Source organism: Gavialis gangeticus, unplaced genomic scaffold, assembly GCF_001723915.1.
Source record: "Gavialis gangeticus isolate Ggan-Ray unplaced genomic scaffold, GavGan_comp1, whole genome shotgun sequence".
Classification (NCBI taxonomy): domain Eukaryota; kingdom Metazoa; phylum Chordata; order Crocodylia; family Gavialidae; genus Gavialis; species Gavialis gangeticus.
The window spans coordinates 19454515-19471054 of NW_017729014.1; the positions used below are offsets into that span (position 1 = coordinate 19454515).

The 16540-nt window shown below is 42.0% G+C and overlaps 1 protein-coding gene across 2 annotated transcripts in view; it reads left to right on the forward strand.

Annotated features, from left to right (window-relative positions):
- Positions 1-16540, forward strand: part of CAPZB (capping actin protein of muscle Z-line beta subunit) — a 108660-nt gene that overhangs the window by 79486 nt on the left and 12634 nt on the right. For both annotated transcript variants that reach the window (XM_019511911.1, XM_019511912.1), the window contains exons 5-6: positions 12671-12812; positions 13330-13446. In XM_019511911.1, the coding sequence (XP_019367456.1) occupies positions 12671-12812; positions 13330-13446 (259 nt within the window). The remainder of the gene's footprint in view (positions 1-12670; positions 12813-13329; positions 13447-16540) is intronic.

The following is a 16540-nucleotide window of genomic DNA, read 5'->3' on the forward strand; positions in this document are numbered from 1 at the left end:
GGAAACAGTGTCAATGCATTTTGACCTGTTATGCTCTTTCTGAGTGTTTTGCAGCAGCAGAATTGCGCTATTATTTTTCTGTAGTTAAAAAAGGGATTAAAACTAAGAGCTGGCACTTCTGAGAGGTTCCTTGAGGCTAAGAAGGTTGAGAAGCCCTAGACTAGACGCATTCCAGTATGATAAATCTATTAATAGCTATTAAGCAGTGAAGAGATGTGGCTTCTGGCATCTCTAAACCAATGATGATGGATGCTAAGGAACATAATGATCGCTTTAGATATACCTGGTTCAGTGCTCTTCCTCTAAAGCATCTGGTTCTGCCCCTGTTGGAGACCAGGTTACTGGGCTAGATGGACCATTGGTCTGATCCTGTCCTAGGTTCTTACGATCACTTTGAATAACTTTTGAATTAAACTGCAGAAACTTCCATTTTCCCTGCTGCAGTGTGCTGGGCCTGACCTAGAGAGGCAAGTCCTTCGTTGCTAGTGAGACGTATTTTACCTACACTTCACTCTGCAATTTTTGTTCAGTAAATAAGTGATATCTTGCCATTGCTTGCACTGTGGTTGTAAACAGAGCATTGTAAGCAAAGAGGCTGAGAGCCCCCAAACTGCTGGGGTGACAGGTAAGAATCTCTGGTTCTATTTGCAGCAGGTGCTGAGTATATTGTAGATGTGTTGCATGCAGTACTTGAAAGTGCAACCTGAAACAGTCACACTGTTATGTTTGTGCCGGAGGGATGACACACTTGTTACATTAGCCATGATGATTAGCAAAATTGAAACCTCAAGTAGAACTTTTTTTCTTAATTTGAGAGAAGCAGAAATGCAAACTTCAGTATGTTTGTTTCCCCAGGCAGTTAAGTGACTTTACTTCCCCAGCAGTGAAGGTTCACATTGGGTCTTGCTGAAAGAAGTCTGTGGATTTGCTGTTATCTTCATCATTTGAAGTACTCTGGAGTTATTGCATTGCCTTTATACTTGCAGCCTTCCAGGCTGCTGGTTTGCTTTATTTACAGCCCCCAAATACGGAAAGTACAGAATGTTCTGCTTCCTTGCTGATTCTAAAGTGAGGGAATTAAGATCAGTTGTGCAGAAGACTTAAAATAGGAAAATCAGTGTATGCCATGAATCCTACTACAGATGATGGGTACAAGAAAGTACAGATTACTGCCAAATGATCTCTGATACTGAACGGGAAGTGAGCACTGAGGAGAGTCTCTTCTCGGGCATCATTAACTCAAATTCTGTGTCATATGTTTCAGTCCTTTCAAAATTTGGCTTTGCGGTTCTGTTGCTAATAAGCAGTTGTCTGAAACTGTTGCTGTCACAGAGTGCAATGGATTTCTGCCTGAGATTGTAGGCCAGAGACTGCAGGCCAAAATAATAGAATGGAGAAAAAGCGAAAACCTTTCTTGACTTGGAACAAAGTGGTGCCTTGCAAGCTTTAGCTTCTTGGAGTTCACTTTGCATGGCATATACTTCATTCCCTGACTTCAAAAGAAATCTTGGACTGATTATTCCACTGCCTCTTGCTGGAGGTGGGATGGGGGGGCGGGGGGAGATGCGCACTTTTATTGTTTTAATGAGAAATGAGTTTGTGATAAGGTGTCATTCCCAACCTGCTGTCAGACAAAGTAGAGTTCAGAGTCCCCTGCTGTTGGGGTTTGGTTTTTATTAATCATGATACTGCATAAACTTCAGCTCAGACTTTCTCCACTGACTTGGCTGCGTGGGGGTTTCCTAGTCATTACTGTGCAGCCCACACCCTAGAGCTGCTTTTAGATTACCGCTGTAACCAGGTGGCGTAATAAACCATCTACATTAGTGAGTTATCAGAACCTATTTGGCTATTGCTCAACAGAATGAACACCTGTTGAGTGGGCATTGTTAAAGGGCAGCAGTTGGTGCTTCTTATTTAAAAATATCTAGATCTAGATATAATCTAATGCAAGTGCGTGTGTGTGTATCTCCTCATGTGGTCACGGGTGGTAGCCTTAAGTTTTTCTATTGCCTAAAATATAAGCTGACAGTTCATTTGACAGCACTTCACTCTGAAACGCTGTTTGGAGAATTTGGTTTGGTAATGAATTGGTTGGAGCCATAGATGCTTGAGGCCATTAGGCTATGGACTCCTCAGACTTGTTCCCTACAATCATGTGTCTCGTGCTCTGTCCGGTCTGTTGTTAAATAACTCCAGGAGTGGCCAATCTTCCACTCACGTGAAGTCTTCCAGTTTGCAAACAAGTTTCTTTGGGTAAATCCAGTATCTTTTATTAGACCAACTAAATATCAGATTTACCCAAAGAACCTTTTCTGCCCATGTCCTTAGACCAGTGTGGCTACAAGCAATATCCCAGTTGTAAAGTGCTTTCTGTCTGGACGTCTTCCTAAAGCAGTTTAACCTTTCATAATTTTTCAGCGTTACTTCCTTTTAATTGTGCTTTTTGCCATTTGTGTTTTTCAGATATCTGTAATACACTATGGCTTGTCCTTATCCAAGAGAGTCTTCATATAAGTGTTTCTGTTTCCCTTAAAGTCCACTTTTACAGAAACGCTTCAAGCAGTTGCCTGTGCATCTTTTACTTTGCAAATCTAAGAAAATTGAAGCAGGGGAAGAGGAGTGGCAGGGGGAAAACCTCTTGTTAGGTCGGTAGTATTGGCATTACGTTGTCTTACTTTTGGAGACTGGAGCTGAACTTGGTTTGGGTCAAAGAGGAAGTAATTTTGGTCTACAGTGTATTCAATCTGGGGAAGATACAAAGCAAGGAATAAAAATAAAATGTTCTTAAAATCATGTCGTTAACAGACATGCACGTGACTTCCAAATGGGAACTTTGGTTTTGATCTTTTGCTGCCAGGTTTAACTCATACACTGCCTAAAGCTAGGGCCCTGGTATGCTTTTGTTCAGTAAGTTATTATTCCCATATGGAGTCTAACATATCCCATTCAGCTAGATCCTTGGCGCACTCTTCCCACACTGAGCAGATAATGCCTTCAAACACGTGGTTACAATTTATTGCCCGTAAGTTGATGTGTGTATGTGGAGTTGATTGAAATCAAAGCATAATGAGGACCAGGGAGTCCAGATAAATCAATCTATATTACATTCCATGTTCTGTTGTTTTGGATTAAAGATAATCAATGCTTTAATTCCTCCCTGCAGAAGGGGTACCTCTGGTTTTGTTTCTTTCTAGAAGAAGTTTTTCATGAAGGCATATTTTGGCAGGTTTGACTGCATCAGCAAGATGGAAGCTGGCATCCACCTTGGAGGACGTTTTTCCTTACCTCTCAATTTCTTGGCTTAAGTCCTACTTTTACTAATGTTTTCTTTCTGGCAAAGAAAACCACAAAATGTTCTCATCTTAGTCGCCATGTTTCTTCAAGCATTTGCTGTCTAATAGTTCATCGTGCTTTCTGTCAAAGGCACTCAAAGTACTTTTACAGGTAACAAATTAAGCATTGAACCCATTTCCTAGATGGTTAAATTGAGAGGCAGAGTAAATCACTGGTAGCATGTGATGTCTTTTTGGAAGACTAGGAGAGTGCTTGGGGGAGGGAAATGCCTCCTCGTGTATTATTTTATTGTATTATACCTGCAGCGGAGTTAGTGCTTCAGAAAGTCCTTGTATTAAAACAGATGCTGACACCCGTCTTTCAGATAATATTGCAGTATGGGTAGAAAGATCCACAACTCCTTCCTTAAGATGAAAGGAAGAAAAAAAAAAGGATTGCTTCAATAATATTCCTTCAGTGTATGATTTGAGGATGTGCACAGGCACAAGAGCTTTCTTTTACATGGATTCAGGTGGCTACTGATCACAAACAAGAGGGAAATCCCATTGACGTATGGAGGTTGACATCTTGCCTTTCCTTTTGGAGTCTGGTCCGTCAACTCTACCTTCATTTTAATTCCTTTTATATGGGCTTCATTTACTGTTATTGGTGACTTTTTGCAACATCACCTTTGAATCCCTCTGACTTGGCCGTCTCTGCCTGTTCATTTTCTTGTAGCCAGTTTCAAAGAATTTCCCCTCCCATCTTTATCTTGCTCTGCTTTGGGCCTCCCCTTTTGTTCTACCCATGGCTCCAGCCCTTGTCCACCTACCCTGTTCAAAGAGCAGATATTGTGCTTGCAGTGTCAGTGTGCTCTGCATGGATGTCTCCTACAGACTGGGCTCTGCTGTGATGCTTGCTGAATGCCAGAGGCTTGCACGCTTCCTTTACTTGGTGCGTTGGTCCTTGGACTACAAACCATTTTGGGGGGGGTGGATAGTTTGGTTCTTTCGTGCATGGAAAATACTTGGTTCATTTGCAGCACTACCAGCAGTGTCAGTATTTTGCATGTTTAACCAACTGTGTTGGTTTAGTATATGGAACAGATTGGATTCTGCTAAACATATTAAAAGGCATGTTACCAGGTGTCAAAGGCATAATTAGTATGTAGTTTTAACAGATGAACTACTGGTCCCCATGCCGTCATCTGTGCGTGGGGGACCAGTCACTGAAGCTCAGATGGCTGCAGCCTACAGTGCAACTTTCAATCCTCAAAGTGATTAGGCAGCTGTGAGCTCTTGATGTAAGTGTTCTGTCTTGGTGTAGATGTAAACCCAGTTTGTGCAAACTGCAAACCAAGGGAAAGCTTTGAAGTAACTTTATTGCCATTAGCTCACTGTTCCTCATTAATGGTTACTAGCCCTTTGTGATGGCTTTCTCTTAGGGCATGATAGTTACTGTGGTTTTCACAGCAAGGGCTCTGCAGATTGAATCCAGATGCATTTGTTATGCATCCCAGCACTAAGGAAACCTGATTTTCCATCCCACTGCTGGCTGGGACTTTGCACAATAGGGTGTGACATCAGGATTATGTCATCCATGAGACTTTTGCCTCTGGGCCCGACTGATAAGTACAAGATGAGGCATCATAAGACTGGCTTAAATTGCCAAGATGCATGTCACTAATGTTTGCGTGCTTATAAAATTTAAAACACAGTGTTTACACCAGCAAATTTCAGATGAGGAGAGCACGCAGCGAGATGGGGCTGGGTAGGGGTTCTTACTGCATTTGCCTATAGTCAGCTCAAAGTGTAATAGGAGACCCCTTGGCAGTGGTTGGGGTGGGTTTAGAAGAGGAGTCAAGTGAGATGCAGATTTAACTGCTGTGGATCAGATCTTTTTTTTTTTTTTTTCCTCTAGTGCTTCATTTTTGGTCCATCAGTGTACAGACTCCCTTCTGACTTGCCTTTTGCGGCCTTTGATTCTCATTAGAGCAATTCTTCTCTCCCTTGGATTCCCGTGTTGTACTATCTGTAGTGTTACAAAATCTGAACATTGGGAGAGGTTCGGTTAAGAGGTCGTTGCTGGTTGTGCAACATTTGTCCTCACAGTCCACATTCCTAGTGTCAGTTAATGGACCTTAGCAATAACTGGTTTTCTGCCACTTCCCAGGGAAACCATTCCACTTCGCTAATCAAAACCTTTTGTAATAGTTGCACAAATTTTTTGTTTGCCTTTCTCTAGTTTTTGCTGTTTGCTGGGGGGTTTTTCCCCATGCAGAAATGCTCTGTTGTTGATATTTCACTCTCTATCTGTAAATGCTCTTATGTTTTCCCCTCTCTGCTGCTCAGCCACTTCCTAAGCAGGACATAAGTATTAAATTCTGAATTTTTTGTTTTGAAATCAGTGCATCCTGCGTCATGGTTGGTTTCGGTTCTTTTCCCTGAATTCTCTCAACTTCCTTAACTTTTTTAAACTGGGTTTAAAGATCTTCTGTGTTTTGTAGTCTATGTATGCCACCTTCCTTGTTACAACACTGACAAACTGACCTAACACAATTGACTCTGCATGTGCGATAGGACTGCCATGCATCACTGTGTTGTTCTTCATAGTTACCCTTTGCCATGCATGTTTTAGCCTGTTCTTGATCCAGAGTTTCCTCTCCAAACCAGTTTCTTGCCGTGATAATAGAAAAGCTGCACTCTGTGCCTCTGCCTCCCCCACAATGTGCTTAAAAGTATATTGTTTTAAATGAATAAATAGGATAACTCCAGAGAAAGTCTTCAATCTTGTAGCCTGACTGGTTAAGAATAAACATGATGTACGAATTTGTATATCATAAATGAAATATGCACTTAGCACAGACTTCAATAAAAACTGAATAACCAGTGCACAGACTCATGTTGTTTTAGGCTCTCCTTTTGCCAAATACATTTCAATGTTCAGTTTGTTCCAGTGGGAAGAAAATATTCATAGATGACAAGTGTAAGTATGGAGAAGATGGCATTTGGTAAAGCTGAATGGCTGGTGGATTTGCTGAGACCTCACTCTAGGCTTATTGTATCTTTCCACATGGCAGCAACACGAGTTGTCCTCCACTCCCACTTTCATAACAGATGGAGCAGACAGTGGTACTCCTGAATTATCCAGTCTGGTTTGATTTGGAAGCCCTGGTTCCAGGCCTGATTTCTAGCAGAGGATGACAGACTTTGGATGTAGAATTAATACGTAGGGAGAATTATGAAAGGGAAAGCACTCTTAGGAGAGGCAGGATCTAGAAAAGGTACAGCGTCTTTCTGTACGCTTACAAAACAGCTTAACGAAGCTCCCTAATTTTGCATTATGCTTCTGTTAATTCCCCTAGATGAAAGGAGAAGATCCTCCACTCAATTTTAGGGTCCTGAAAGAAATGTGGCCCCAAAATCTTTTGGTAACCTCAAATGTATGCTCTCACTCCTTTTTTAGAATAGCCAAGTTGCAGCTGTAGTTTGCAGAATCTAAACTTTGACAGATTAAGTTAAAAAAGACTGCCTTTTATAGAGCAAAATGTTACATGGAGGTGAAAGGCTTACAAGCAGTTGCTACCTCTTGCTGTTTAATGAACCAGTTCTGCAACTGGAGATGGACATTACAAGACAGCCCCAGGTATTGCAAGACGGCAGTTTTTGCTAATGGTACTCTGTCTCCAGGTGGCTTCTCAAAGAGGCTTTGGCCACTAAAGTTCAAAATACTTTGAACAATGAGACAGTTGGGAAATCTGTGCGCTGTTGTTATTTGTCTGTTGTGAGGTACCAAAAGCACAAAATCCAGCGGTTCTGGGAGATTTGGCAGTCTGGCTGCCATTGTTTGGATCCTTTTCTCCTAGTTTGCAGAATTACTGCTCTTTTACAGCTCTCCTTGCAATTCCAGTCATCCAGCCGCAGTCCAGATGTGCACTTTTAAGTGTAACTGGTACTGAAGTTGCACATACCTAATTTGATTGGTATGTTTGCTCAAGGGACTGTTGCACCTGTGTACGCTGGAAAGAATTTCTGTAAAATACCTGTACAGAGTCCACAGGCATATTTGCGGATGTGTTCATTAAGTTGTGGTGAAAAACAGCTGGGCTGAGTGTGCAAATATCCTACTTTGGTTTTTTTGTTGTTTTTTGTTTAAGTTGTTGAATAACATCCTCAAGTAACTTTTTTGTGGGTATGGTGATGGGGTGTGAAAGATGTGAGGCGGGGGAGAAAGGAATTTTAATTTGTTTCCACTCAAACTAGTAAAAGAAAAAAGATGATAATTGGGCTTTTATTTTACTTTTTTTTTTACACATGCACACACCTTCCTCCCAACTATGTATTGGTTGGGCATATTATAGTGTGTGTGTGTGTGTGTGTGTGTGTGTGTGTGTGTGTGTAGAGATGTATAGATCTGTATTGATAGATGTCTTGGAGAGAGAGAGAGATCTATATTTTATATAGATTTCATAGACATTAGGGCTGGAAGGGACCTCAGAAGATCATCGAGTCCAGCCCCCTGCCCAAAGGGCAGGAAGTCAGCTGGGGTCATAGGATATAGATCTATAGTGATATAGATCGATAGATAGATTTATTTTTAAAGGTAGCAATTTCACTGGTTATTAGGTTGTTAATAAAAATATATATATTAAAATAATTTTGTTGTAGTTCCTTGTATTGGATTGTTTTGTACATTTTGATGTCTGCTTTTGTTGATGAAGCATTCTTGATTTTTCTCATGCTGGAGGTGTGGGATGGAGAAAATGTCAGTGGTAGGATGGCCTCAAGTTCTTGTTTTTTTGCCATGATGGCTTTTTCCAGGCTTAAAAAAGTAGGATGAAGTCAATCTGAATAAATGGCCTGGCAGCATCTCTTCCCTTGCTGAAACGCCTTGCTTTCTTTGTTCTTCACTTGCACTTTTGTCTGAGAGGTGAAAATTTCTATTTAACTTGTTGCTGGTATGTGGTCAGCTGTCCTAACGACCAGTGAAATATCTGCCTTCAAAACCAGTGAAATCAAAGGCACTTACTAGAGCTACCAGAAAAACAGAGGTCCCCCTGGTGATTTTAACAGGTATAGCTGTAATGAATCTGCAAAGGAATACTGTCTGCATCGATTAAACTTCAAGATGTCTCTGCACCGAATAACTGCTTGTTACACACTGCGGTCAAAAGAAGTATCCATATAATTCTCTAGAAGACTAAAATTGGGTAGTGCCACTTTACCATAACCAAGCTGAGACACCATTTAACGTGTTTAAAGGCTTTCATAAACCAGTCTGTAATTCCAGGTATTGGTACTTAGCATTGCATTTTTGTGGTTTAGGGTTGCAAGAACTGTAAGCCAGATACAAAAAACCCACCCGCTGTCTTTGGCACTGGAGTACCTGCTGGAAAATGCATGAGTGTTTTTATGGATAAGTGACTTGGGTTTAGTGAATTGGAGAGCCATCGTTCTGTTTTTATTGCTGTGTGGTATAAACTCATTTTCCTGGTGTATTAGTCTGGCATTTGGTGCAAGTGTTGTTGTGGGAAATGGTGCCATTGGAAACCTAAGTGTGTCATTACTAATCATGGTAAGGTAAACTGGTTGACCTGTCCTCTTTTTTTGAGATGTTGCTGGGAAATGGGAAGGGAGGGTGGGTTTCCACCCCTCTCAAGTCCCTCTTGAATTTATAACTTCATCCTGGCAAAGCCCAAGTTCTGTTTCATGGTTACATCTTGAGTTCTTTAAACAAGTTTTTCATCCTGTGTCTCCACCCACCTAAACTTCAAACACTTCATAAAGCTTTGGATCGCTCTTAGCTTAAAATATTTTCTTTTATATTCACACATATAAAGTAGGTCAGTTTGGTATGTGACTGCCTTTTTGTGTGCGTGTTAAAAGGTGTTTTCCAGGCGGTCTGTGGTTGAAGAGTCATGGGTGTAAATCCTGTGCATCTGACTGTGACATTCAAACTGGAAGCAACTTCCCATGAAAAATGACATGTTACTCTGAATTTTCTGGGGAGGGAATTATTGATGCTATTGGACCCGCTGCTTCCTAAGTAACTCCAGGGATCAAACTCTTACGTGTAGTAAATGTTTCCAGAAACCCAAGTCTTGGAGCAGCCGTTCCAAAAGTCATTACTGAACATTGGTTGCCCTCCGAATCCTCCACAATGCTGGGATGTGCGTCACTGGCTCAGGCCTTTTGATCTCCAGTACGGGGAAGTGGTTGGCCAATGCAACCAATGGGCTGTTTTTTTTAATTTTGTTTTTATTGTTGTATTGCTAATTTGCACTGCTCTAAAGCCAGCTGCAGTCCGGTGAGATTCCACCCCTTCAACAGAGCAAAGCCGAGTTCCCTGCTGTTAATGGTTTGTTTGTGTTTTGGGGTTTTTTTTAAAGATGTGTCTCCTTTGGGAGGTTTGAGGGAGGCACCAAATTTGCATAAGGATGTAGGAATGTTCAGACTGAATGGGACCCGATGTCCAACTAATCAGGAAACTAGCCAACAAAAGCCAGTAGTAGATGCTTTGGGGAAGATGCAAGACATTCAGCACGTCTCGAAGGCGACTGCATTCAATTGTGTGCATTGTTATTAGGTCTCAACCTGGCTAAGCTGGCTCTGACCATGGAACTTTATTGAAATAGCATGTTAGTATTTAAAACAATATTAATACTATATTTGATTCATTAAATATACAAAGGCTAGTTAAAGTGTTTCCATGTGTGTTCTGTTAGTTCTGGCAGGAGGTTCTTCAGATGGTTTTATGTGGTTTCAGACAACATTTTAGCACATTCTTAAAATACCCACAAAAGCCTTTATGTAAAATCTCATAAATGTGAACCGCATAAAAATACATATATATTTTTTCCTGTTTCATGTCGTTGGGATCAAAGTACAGTAGGTAATAATACATTTCCAAGAAACTTGTTGTAGCTCCTCTCTTAATTAACGTTTCATGCTCGTAAAATGTGTAATGGGGAAACTGTCTGTGTGCCCCACAGTATTCTCATGGACTGCCTGCTCTGTTTTGAGGGGTTTTTGTACCACACTTGTTATGAAGGTAGAGGGTTGTGCTTATTCCCTAACCTTTGAGCCCTGCTGCCCTCTTCTACAAAGAAGTGTCAGTCAGGTTGGAACTTGTGCCTTCTGATCAGTGCAAAAGTGAGCCTGCTCTTGAACACGGTAGAAGGTTTCTGTAACCCAGCACTATGCTGGCTTATGCCTGCCAAGGCTTTTCGTTTCTAGCAGGGGCAATATCAGGGTAATATCACCAGATAATGAAATGCCGTGGACAGAGCTATGCCTGTTTGCTACTAAATGCCAAGTCTGTGCTCGCTGGTGAATAGTGATGGGCGCCTGTTAGAAAAGAAACGCTGCTGTTGTGCAGTTACGACCAAGCTCCCTGGTTTCAGCATTCTTCGGCAAAGTGGTGCATAAGTGTAGATTTGGGCAGGGTTCGTTGCTGCTTGTTCAGAAGAAAAGCAGCTGTGGGCTGCATGGTGCAGATAGGTTTGCTTGGATCTCATGGCATTTCTTTCTAATAAATTCTCTTTCCATACTCGTGTGTGGCACTTGAGGTCCCATTAGATCCTCCCTTTTCTAAGAGTGCTTTCCCTTTTAGAATTCTCCCTATGTTTTAATCCTATATCCAAAATCTGCCTTGCGTAGCACCTTGAGTGCAGTTGACAAATACCCGTTCTCACACATTACTCATAGATCCGTGTTTTCCTTTTCTGCTGAGGGTGAGCAGTACGAAACCATTTGTTAATGAGTGCTCTGCTCAAAAGGTGTTATATTGAGGGTGAAAAACTGTAAGCTGCAAGAGGTTTTCTTTCTCTGCCTACTGAGAGCTGTAGCCCAAACAGCCTCTTCACTTACCTTTTTGCAGCTGTGGGCTGGAACGGATCCAGAGGTGAGTGAACGGGCCCTGGGACCCACAGCGCAGTGAGCAGTCCCATGGCTGAAGCCCCACGTCTGCAGGGTGCTGACCTCTGTCCTAGCCTGCCTGCACTTTATGCTTTTGGTTTCTTCCAGACACACATTTTTCAGCTATTATGTGCATTCACAAGTGAATGGCGTGAGCATAAGAGTTCTCTGTCTCAAATAGAATTCAACAGCTACGTAAATCCTTGTCTTCTAGCACTTTTGGCCACTGCACCTGTAACAAAAAAGTAGCCTTAAAATCCAACTGTTTTTGATTACGAACAATCAGGAGTTTGGAACGATTGTGTGCACCACTACTCATGACTAAGAGATGGCGAACGGAGATGTTTGTCAAGCAACGTAGCAAAAAAAACCCAAAACCCCTGATTGAATTTATATTTTGTCATCTGAATTGGTAAGATAAGACCTACAATGTGGGCTAAATTATTGAAACTCAGAGAGACAGACATGCCTATACAAAATTTAGAGGAACTGTGATAACTTCTGTGTTATCCCAGAGAAGTGAGGCTTTGTGTGTTTTGTTAGGTTGGGGGAGAATAGTCTTTTTAGGTCATCTGCTTCAAGAGAGAGATTCATTACAGCTCCTTGCTTGGCTGGAGGGTGGGGTAGAGGGGAAATCTGAGTTACCTTGTTGCAATGCTTATTGCTGGTAGCTTCAGTCAACTAAAAGTTAAAAAGTTCATCTTACACTTCCCATCCTCCAAGCTTACAGGTGAGAATCAGTGATTCATCTACCATGTGCATGACTGACCCAATACAGAAGATGTAAAGAAAGCAGAGGGGGGGAGTTCTACAGAAATACTAGTTTTGACAGTTTTGCAAAAATTTTTCTTTTGACCATCAAAGAGAAGAGTGTCAGCATTTTTAATTTGCTCCTTGTTGCATACCAACTTGCAAGCACATTCCCAGTAGACTGACCCATTTAGATCTAGTCAGTAGTCCTTTATTTTCAAAAACCATTGGTTTCAATTAAACTCTGATTGGAATAAATCAAACAGTCAGCTTTCTTCACACTGCAGCATAAAGCCACTTTCTTGCTCCCTTTTGTCTTAATTAGCAAACTCCTTGCTATAAAGAACATCCGGACTCCCAGTACAGAGGCAAGGAAAAACTAAGCTGTAAAGTTCAGCTTTACTTTCAGCTTAGTTTTGTAATTTGCTCTTTGAACAGCTGTTCTAGTTAGTTGGAATCAGAAGAATTGTTTTGCTCAGGTAGTGTAGAAATCTGTAACTATAGCTGTTTATTATCAACTAATGTAAAGTTTTCATTCTCCTTGAGAGAAATGTATGATCGCATTTTATTAGAACAAATGTGTATTGTAAAATGATTTGAATTGTTAAGGCCCTGGGTATCGTGGATGCCCTCAAGCAGTCTTTTTGAAATTTGCCCTGTGTGTGTGTGTGTCCATCCTGAGTCTCTCTGGCTTCAGTCTTCCTCAATTTTTAACATTCTTCCTGCAGGTATTTTGAAGGTGGAGTCTCCTCTGTCTACCTCTGGGATCTGGATCATGGCTTTGCTGGTGTGATCCTCATTAAGAAAGCTGGAGACGGATCAAAGAAGATTAAGGGATGCTGGGATTCCATCCATGTGGTGGAAGTTCAGGTAATGCCTCTAGGGCAGCTGATACTCTTAAATGAAAACAAAACCCAGTTAATTCCAGACAGTTAACAAGCACAGGTGCTCAGCTGAACAATGCAATATTGTATTGGGCCTGTAAACCTCTTTCTCTTGTTAATTTTTGAAAAATCCCCTGAAGCAATCTGGAGACAGATAAGTCAGGGCTCTAATCAGAAGGATTCCAGAAGGCTTGAGAATATGTTCATTTATGTGCATCTGACCGCACGTGTGTGTGGTGGGTTTTTTTTACAAGTTTGCAGATAAATATCACTAATTCAGTAGTAAAAATGGAACACACAGGGGGAGGAGGGGATTAAACTGCTCTAACCAGATCAGTTTTTTAGAAAAATGGTGTGTGTAACCTCTTTAAAATGTTTGCTTTTGTGCCACTTTGGTTATACTTTTCCATCTTGCTTTTGCTGGCAGGCCCTCCCTGGGTGGCTACCGATTAGTTTTTCAGTTTTAACTTCTCTCTGCACCTTCTCTCCCCCCACCACCTCAGGAGAAGTCCAGTGGTCGTACTGCTCATTACAAGTTGACCTCTACAGTGATGCTGTGGCTGCAGACTAACAAAACTGGTTCCGGTACCATGAACCTTGGAGGGAGCCTTACTAGACAGGTACTACAGTTTGCTAGCACTAGCCTATCTTACACACAAGAAGCCTTTCTATTTGTGCTCTTGTGGTAGCACCTAAAAGGCTTGGTCTGGGTTAGAATCTCTGATGTGCACCATGTTATATAAACACTTACATTTTTGCAGGTGTATTTGCAGTCCAGTAGAAAAAGGAATGCTGTAATGATTGCCAGGTAGTTATTGAGCACTTTGGCTGATGGCAGACGTTCTCTCAATAAAGCCCCCGAAAGAAAAAGCTTCATTCAGTAGGAATTTAGATTTCCATGCAAGTCTCATAATGCTTCATTTGGGTGGCGGAACCTGAACTCCTATGACCCTCTCCTCCTCCTATGATGTCCAGAAAGTATGTGTACATTCAATCTAATCTATTTGCAGTGCCATTTGCAGACTTGCTCACTTTACTGCTGTCTGCTGTACAAAATCAGGTTGTGGCATAGGAAAAAATAGGGTTGGAAGAGACCTCAGGAGGTCACATCTAGTCCAGCCTCCTGCTCAAAGTAGGACCATCCCCAACTAGTTCATCCCAGCCAAGGCTCTGTCTAGCCAGGTCTTGAAAACCTCCAAGGATGGAGACTCTACTACCTCTCTGGGGAACCTGTTCCAATGCTTTACTACCGTCCTAGTGAGAGAGCATTTCCTGATATCTAACCTAAACTTCCCTTGCTGCAATTTGAGACCTTTGCTCCTTGTTCTGTCAAAAAGATGTCTTCCATGCTTCTCCATCCCAAGCTGCGCAGCCGTATGAGAGCGATCCTGTGTTTTGTGTTCATGACTGGATTCTTGTCTTGACTGCTTTCTGACAACATGTAACTTTTCACTTGGTCGCTACTGCATTAGACTTCTGTTAAGGCTGGTTCTTCACAGCAGCTTGTTTAACCTTTGCAGAGGAAGTCAGAGCAATTAATCTGTTGCTAGGTAGGATACCGTCATACAGTGTTGGTGCCTAAGACTATTCTTACAAGCATTAGTAAGAATAGATGAGATATTGACGGCAACCAGCGTAGCTTCGCTGTGAGCACCTCCAGGATGGACATTGTCTGTAATAAAATGAACAATGCAGACTCTAAAATGAATGATACAGTTCATATTTCTGTGAGAGTTTGTGCCAGGCAAGGGAATAAAGGGGCATGTGTCCACAGAGCAGAATGGAACCCCTGCAGTGCCACCACAGCAATGAGAATTTGCCATAGACCTGGATTTTTTTTTCCTTCTGCTTGGTTTGATCTACACAAACTGGGCAGAAAGCAAAAATATGCTTTTGAAAATGGTTGTTGGGTCTTGCATGCCATTTTTAAGTGTTTTACAGCAACTGGGCCGGGGTTATGGTGACCCAGACAAATATTTAATCGCAAGTTGTCCTAGTACTTTAAATCATAGCTGTGAAATGGAGGCCAAGGTTTTGACTCTAGTCGTGGCCTTGCAGTGCATGACAGCCATGCCAAGGAAAACAATAGCCTGTTGAGAATGGTTGTCCTCTGTACACCTTGGCCAGCACTGTGAGGCCTTGTTTAGTTTGACTTTCACTCTCTGGGCTTTAACGAGGAAATTCATGCTTCTGTCATCATTTTAACAGCAGATCATTTAATTCATGTGCAATGCATTAAAGCAGGGGCCTGCTTCCAATGTAAGTAACCATAAAAAAAAAAAAAAGCCCTGGGGTAATGATGCACTACCTCTGCACAAACAATGGAAACTTGAAGTAGAGAATTTAGCTTCAGGCCTGAGACTTTCAGCTTTGCAAGTACTCTAGTAATCTTCCTAGTGGTTTGTCAGAATCCAGTGCAAAAGGTTAATTGGTCTTCAGGCTTGCTTGAAGAACTGATATGCCACGTGTGCAGGGTTGATCTACAGAAAAATGCATATGTTTGCTTTTTGATCCGTTTCTTTTGTAGATCATTTTTTTTGTTCCAGAGACTTGGCCTTTATTTTACCTCAAGGCGGCTGGGATAGTCTTGACTAAAAGTCTTCATCCTTCGCACCATATGCCAAAAATTTGCCTTGTGAGCTGGAGTACTGTGCTCTGTTCTGGGCACAGCATTATAAGAAGGATATAAAGAAACTGGAGGGGATCCAGAGACGAATGATGATGAAGATTTTGAAAGGGTTAGAAAGGGAAAGCTTGAATGAATTTAAGAATGTTTTAATGTAGACAAAAGGCAATTTAAAGAGGTGACCCTTGGGGGTTCATTCCAGCTCTGATGTAGAACAGCATTTTCTTTTGATAGGTTTGTTGCACAGTCTGCCATAAAAGTCACCATTAAAAAAGTGTTTTAGTCCTCCTTGAATTGGGTTTTACCATTTGGCATCTTTATGATACGTGAATGCATTTTAGTGTCATTGCTCACAGTTTTGAAAACCGTTTTTCTGTGGACAAACCTCAGCTGTTTTGAACATCCTTCCATTTAAGATATTGCAGTGTCGATGACTACCTTCCAGCTGGAAAGAGGAATGGCAGATGTGTCCCTGTTTCACTGGGGCCTTTTGAATTGTTCACAAACTTCACAGTCTCTCAGTTTGTTGCATGGAGAGGAGTTTTCAGAGCCTCAGAAGGGAGTTGTGTGGAGAGCCATTGTTTTGAAACAAGTTCGACTTTCCATTCTGCAAATAGGGTACCCTTCAGTGGTAACTGAAATAATTAGCATGGCTAGAAACAGGAGCAGAAGAACCTCTCATGTAATGCCTCCTGATTTACCAGCTCTGGCTGCTACAAATTCTAGACAGGTCTCCACCTTAAGTACTGTGCTGTGCAGAGCATGTGCAACTCAGAATGGAAATGGACCGCTCCAAGAGGTTTCTGGCTGAGATGCAGGACCTCCACTTGATTCAGGAGGTGCACAGTCCCACCAGAGGAGATGCCCTGTTGGACCTGGTCCTGGCCGCAGGTGACGACCTGGTAAGGGGCCTCCAGGTTCTTGACCACCTGGGCAATAGTGATCATCGCTTGCTGGAATTCGCCATCCAGCGTAGGGTGTCAAGGGCCCGCAGCAAGGCGGTAGCCCTAGACTTCAGGAGGGCCAACTTTGTTGAGATGAGGAGATTAGTGGGAGAGGCACTGGGGTCCTTGAGGGCAGAGGAACTC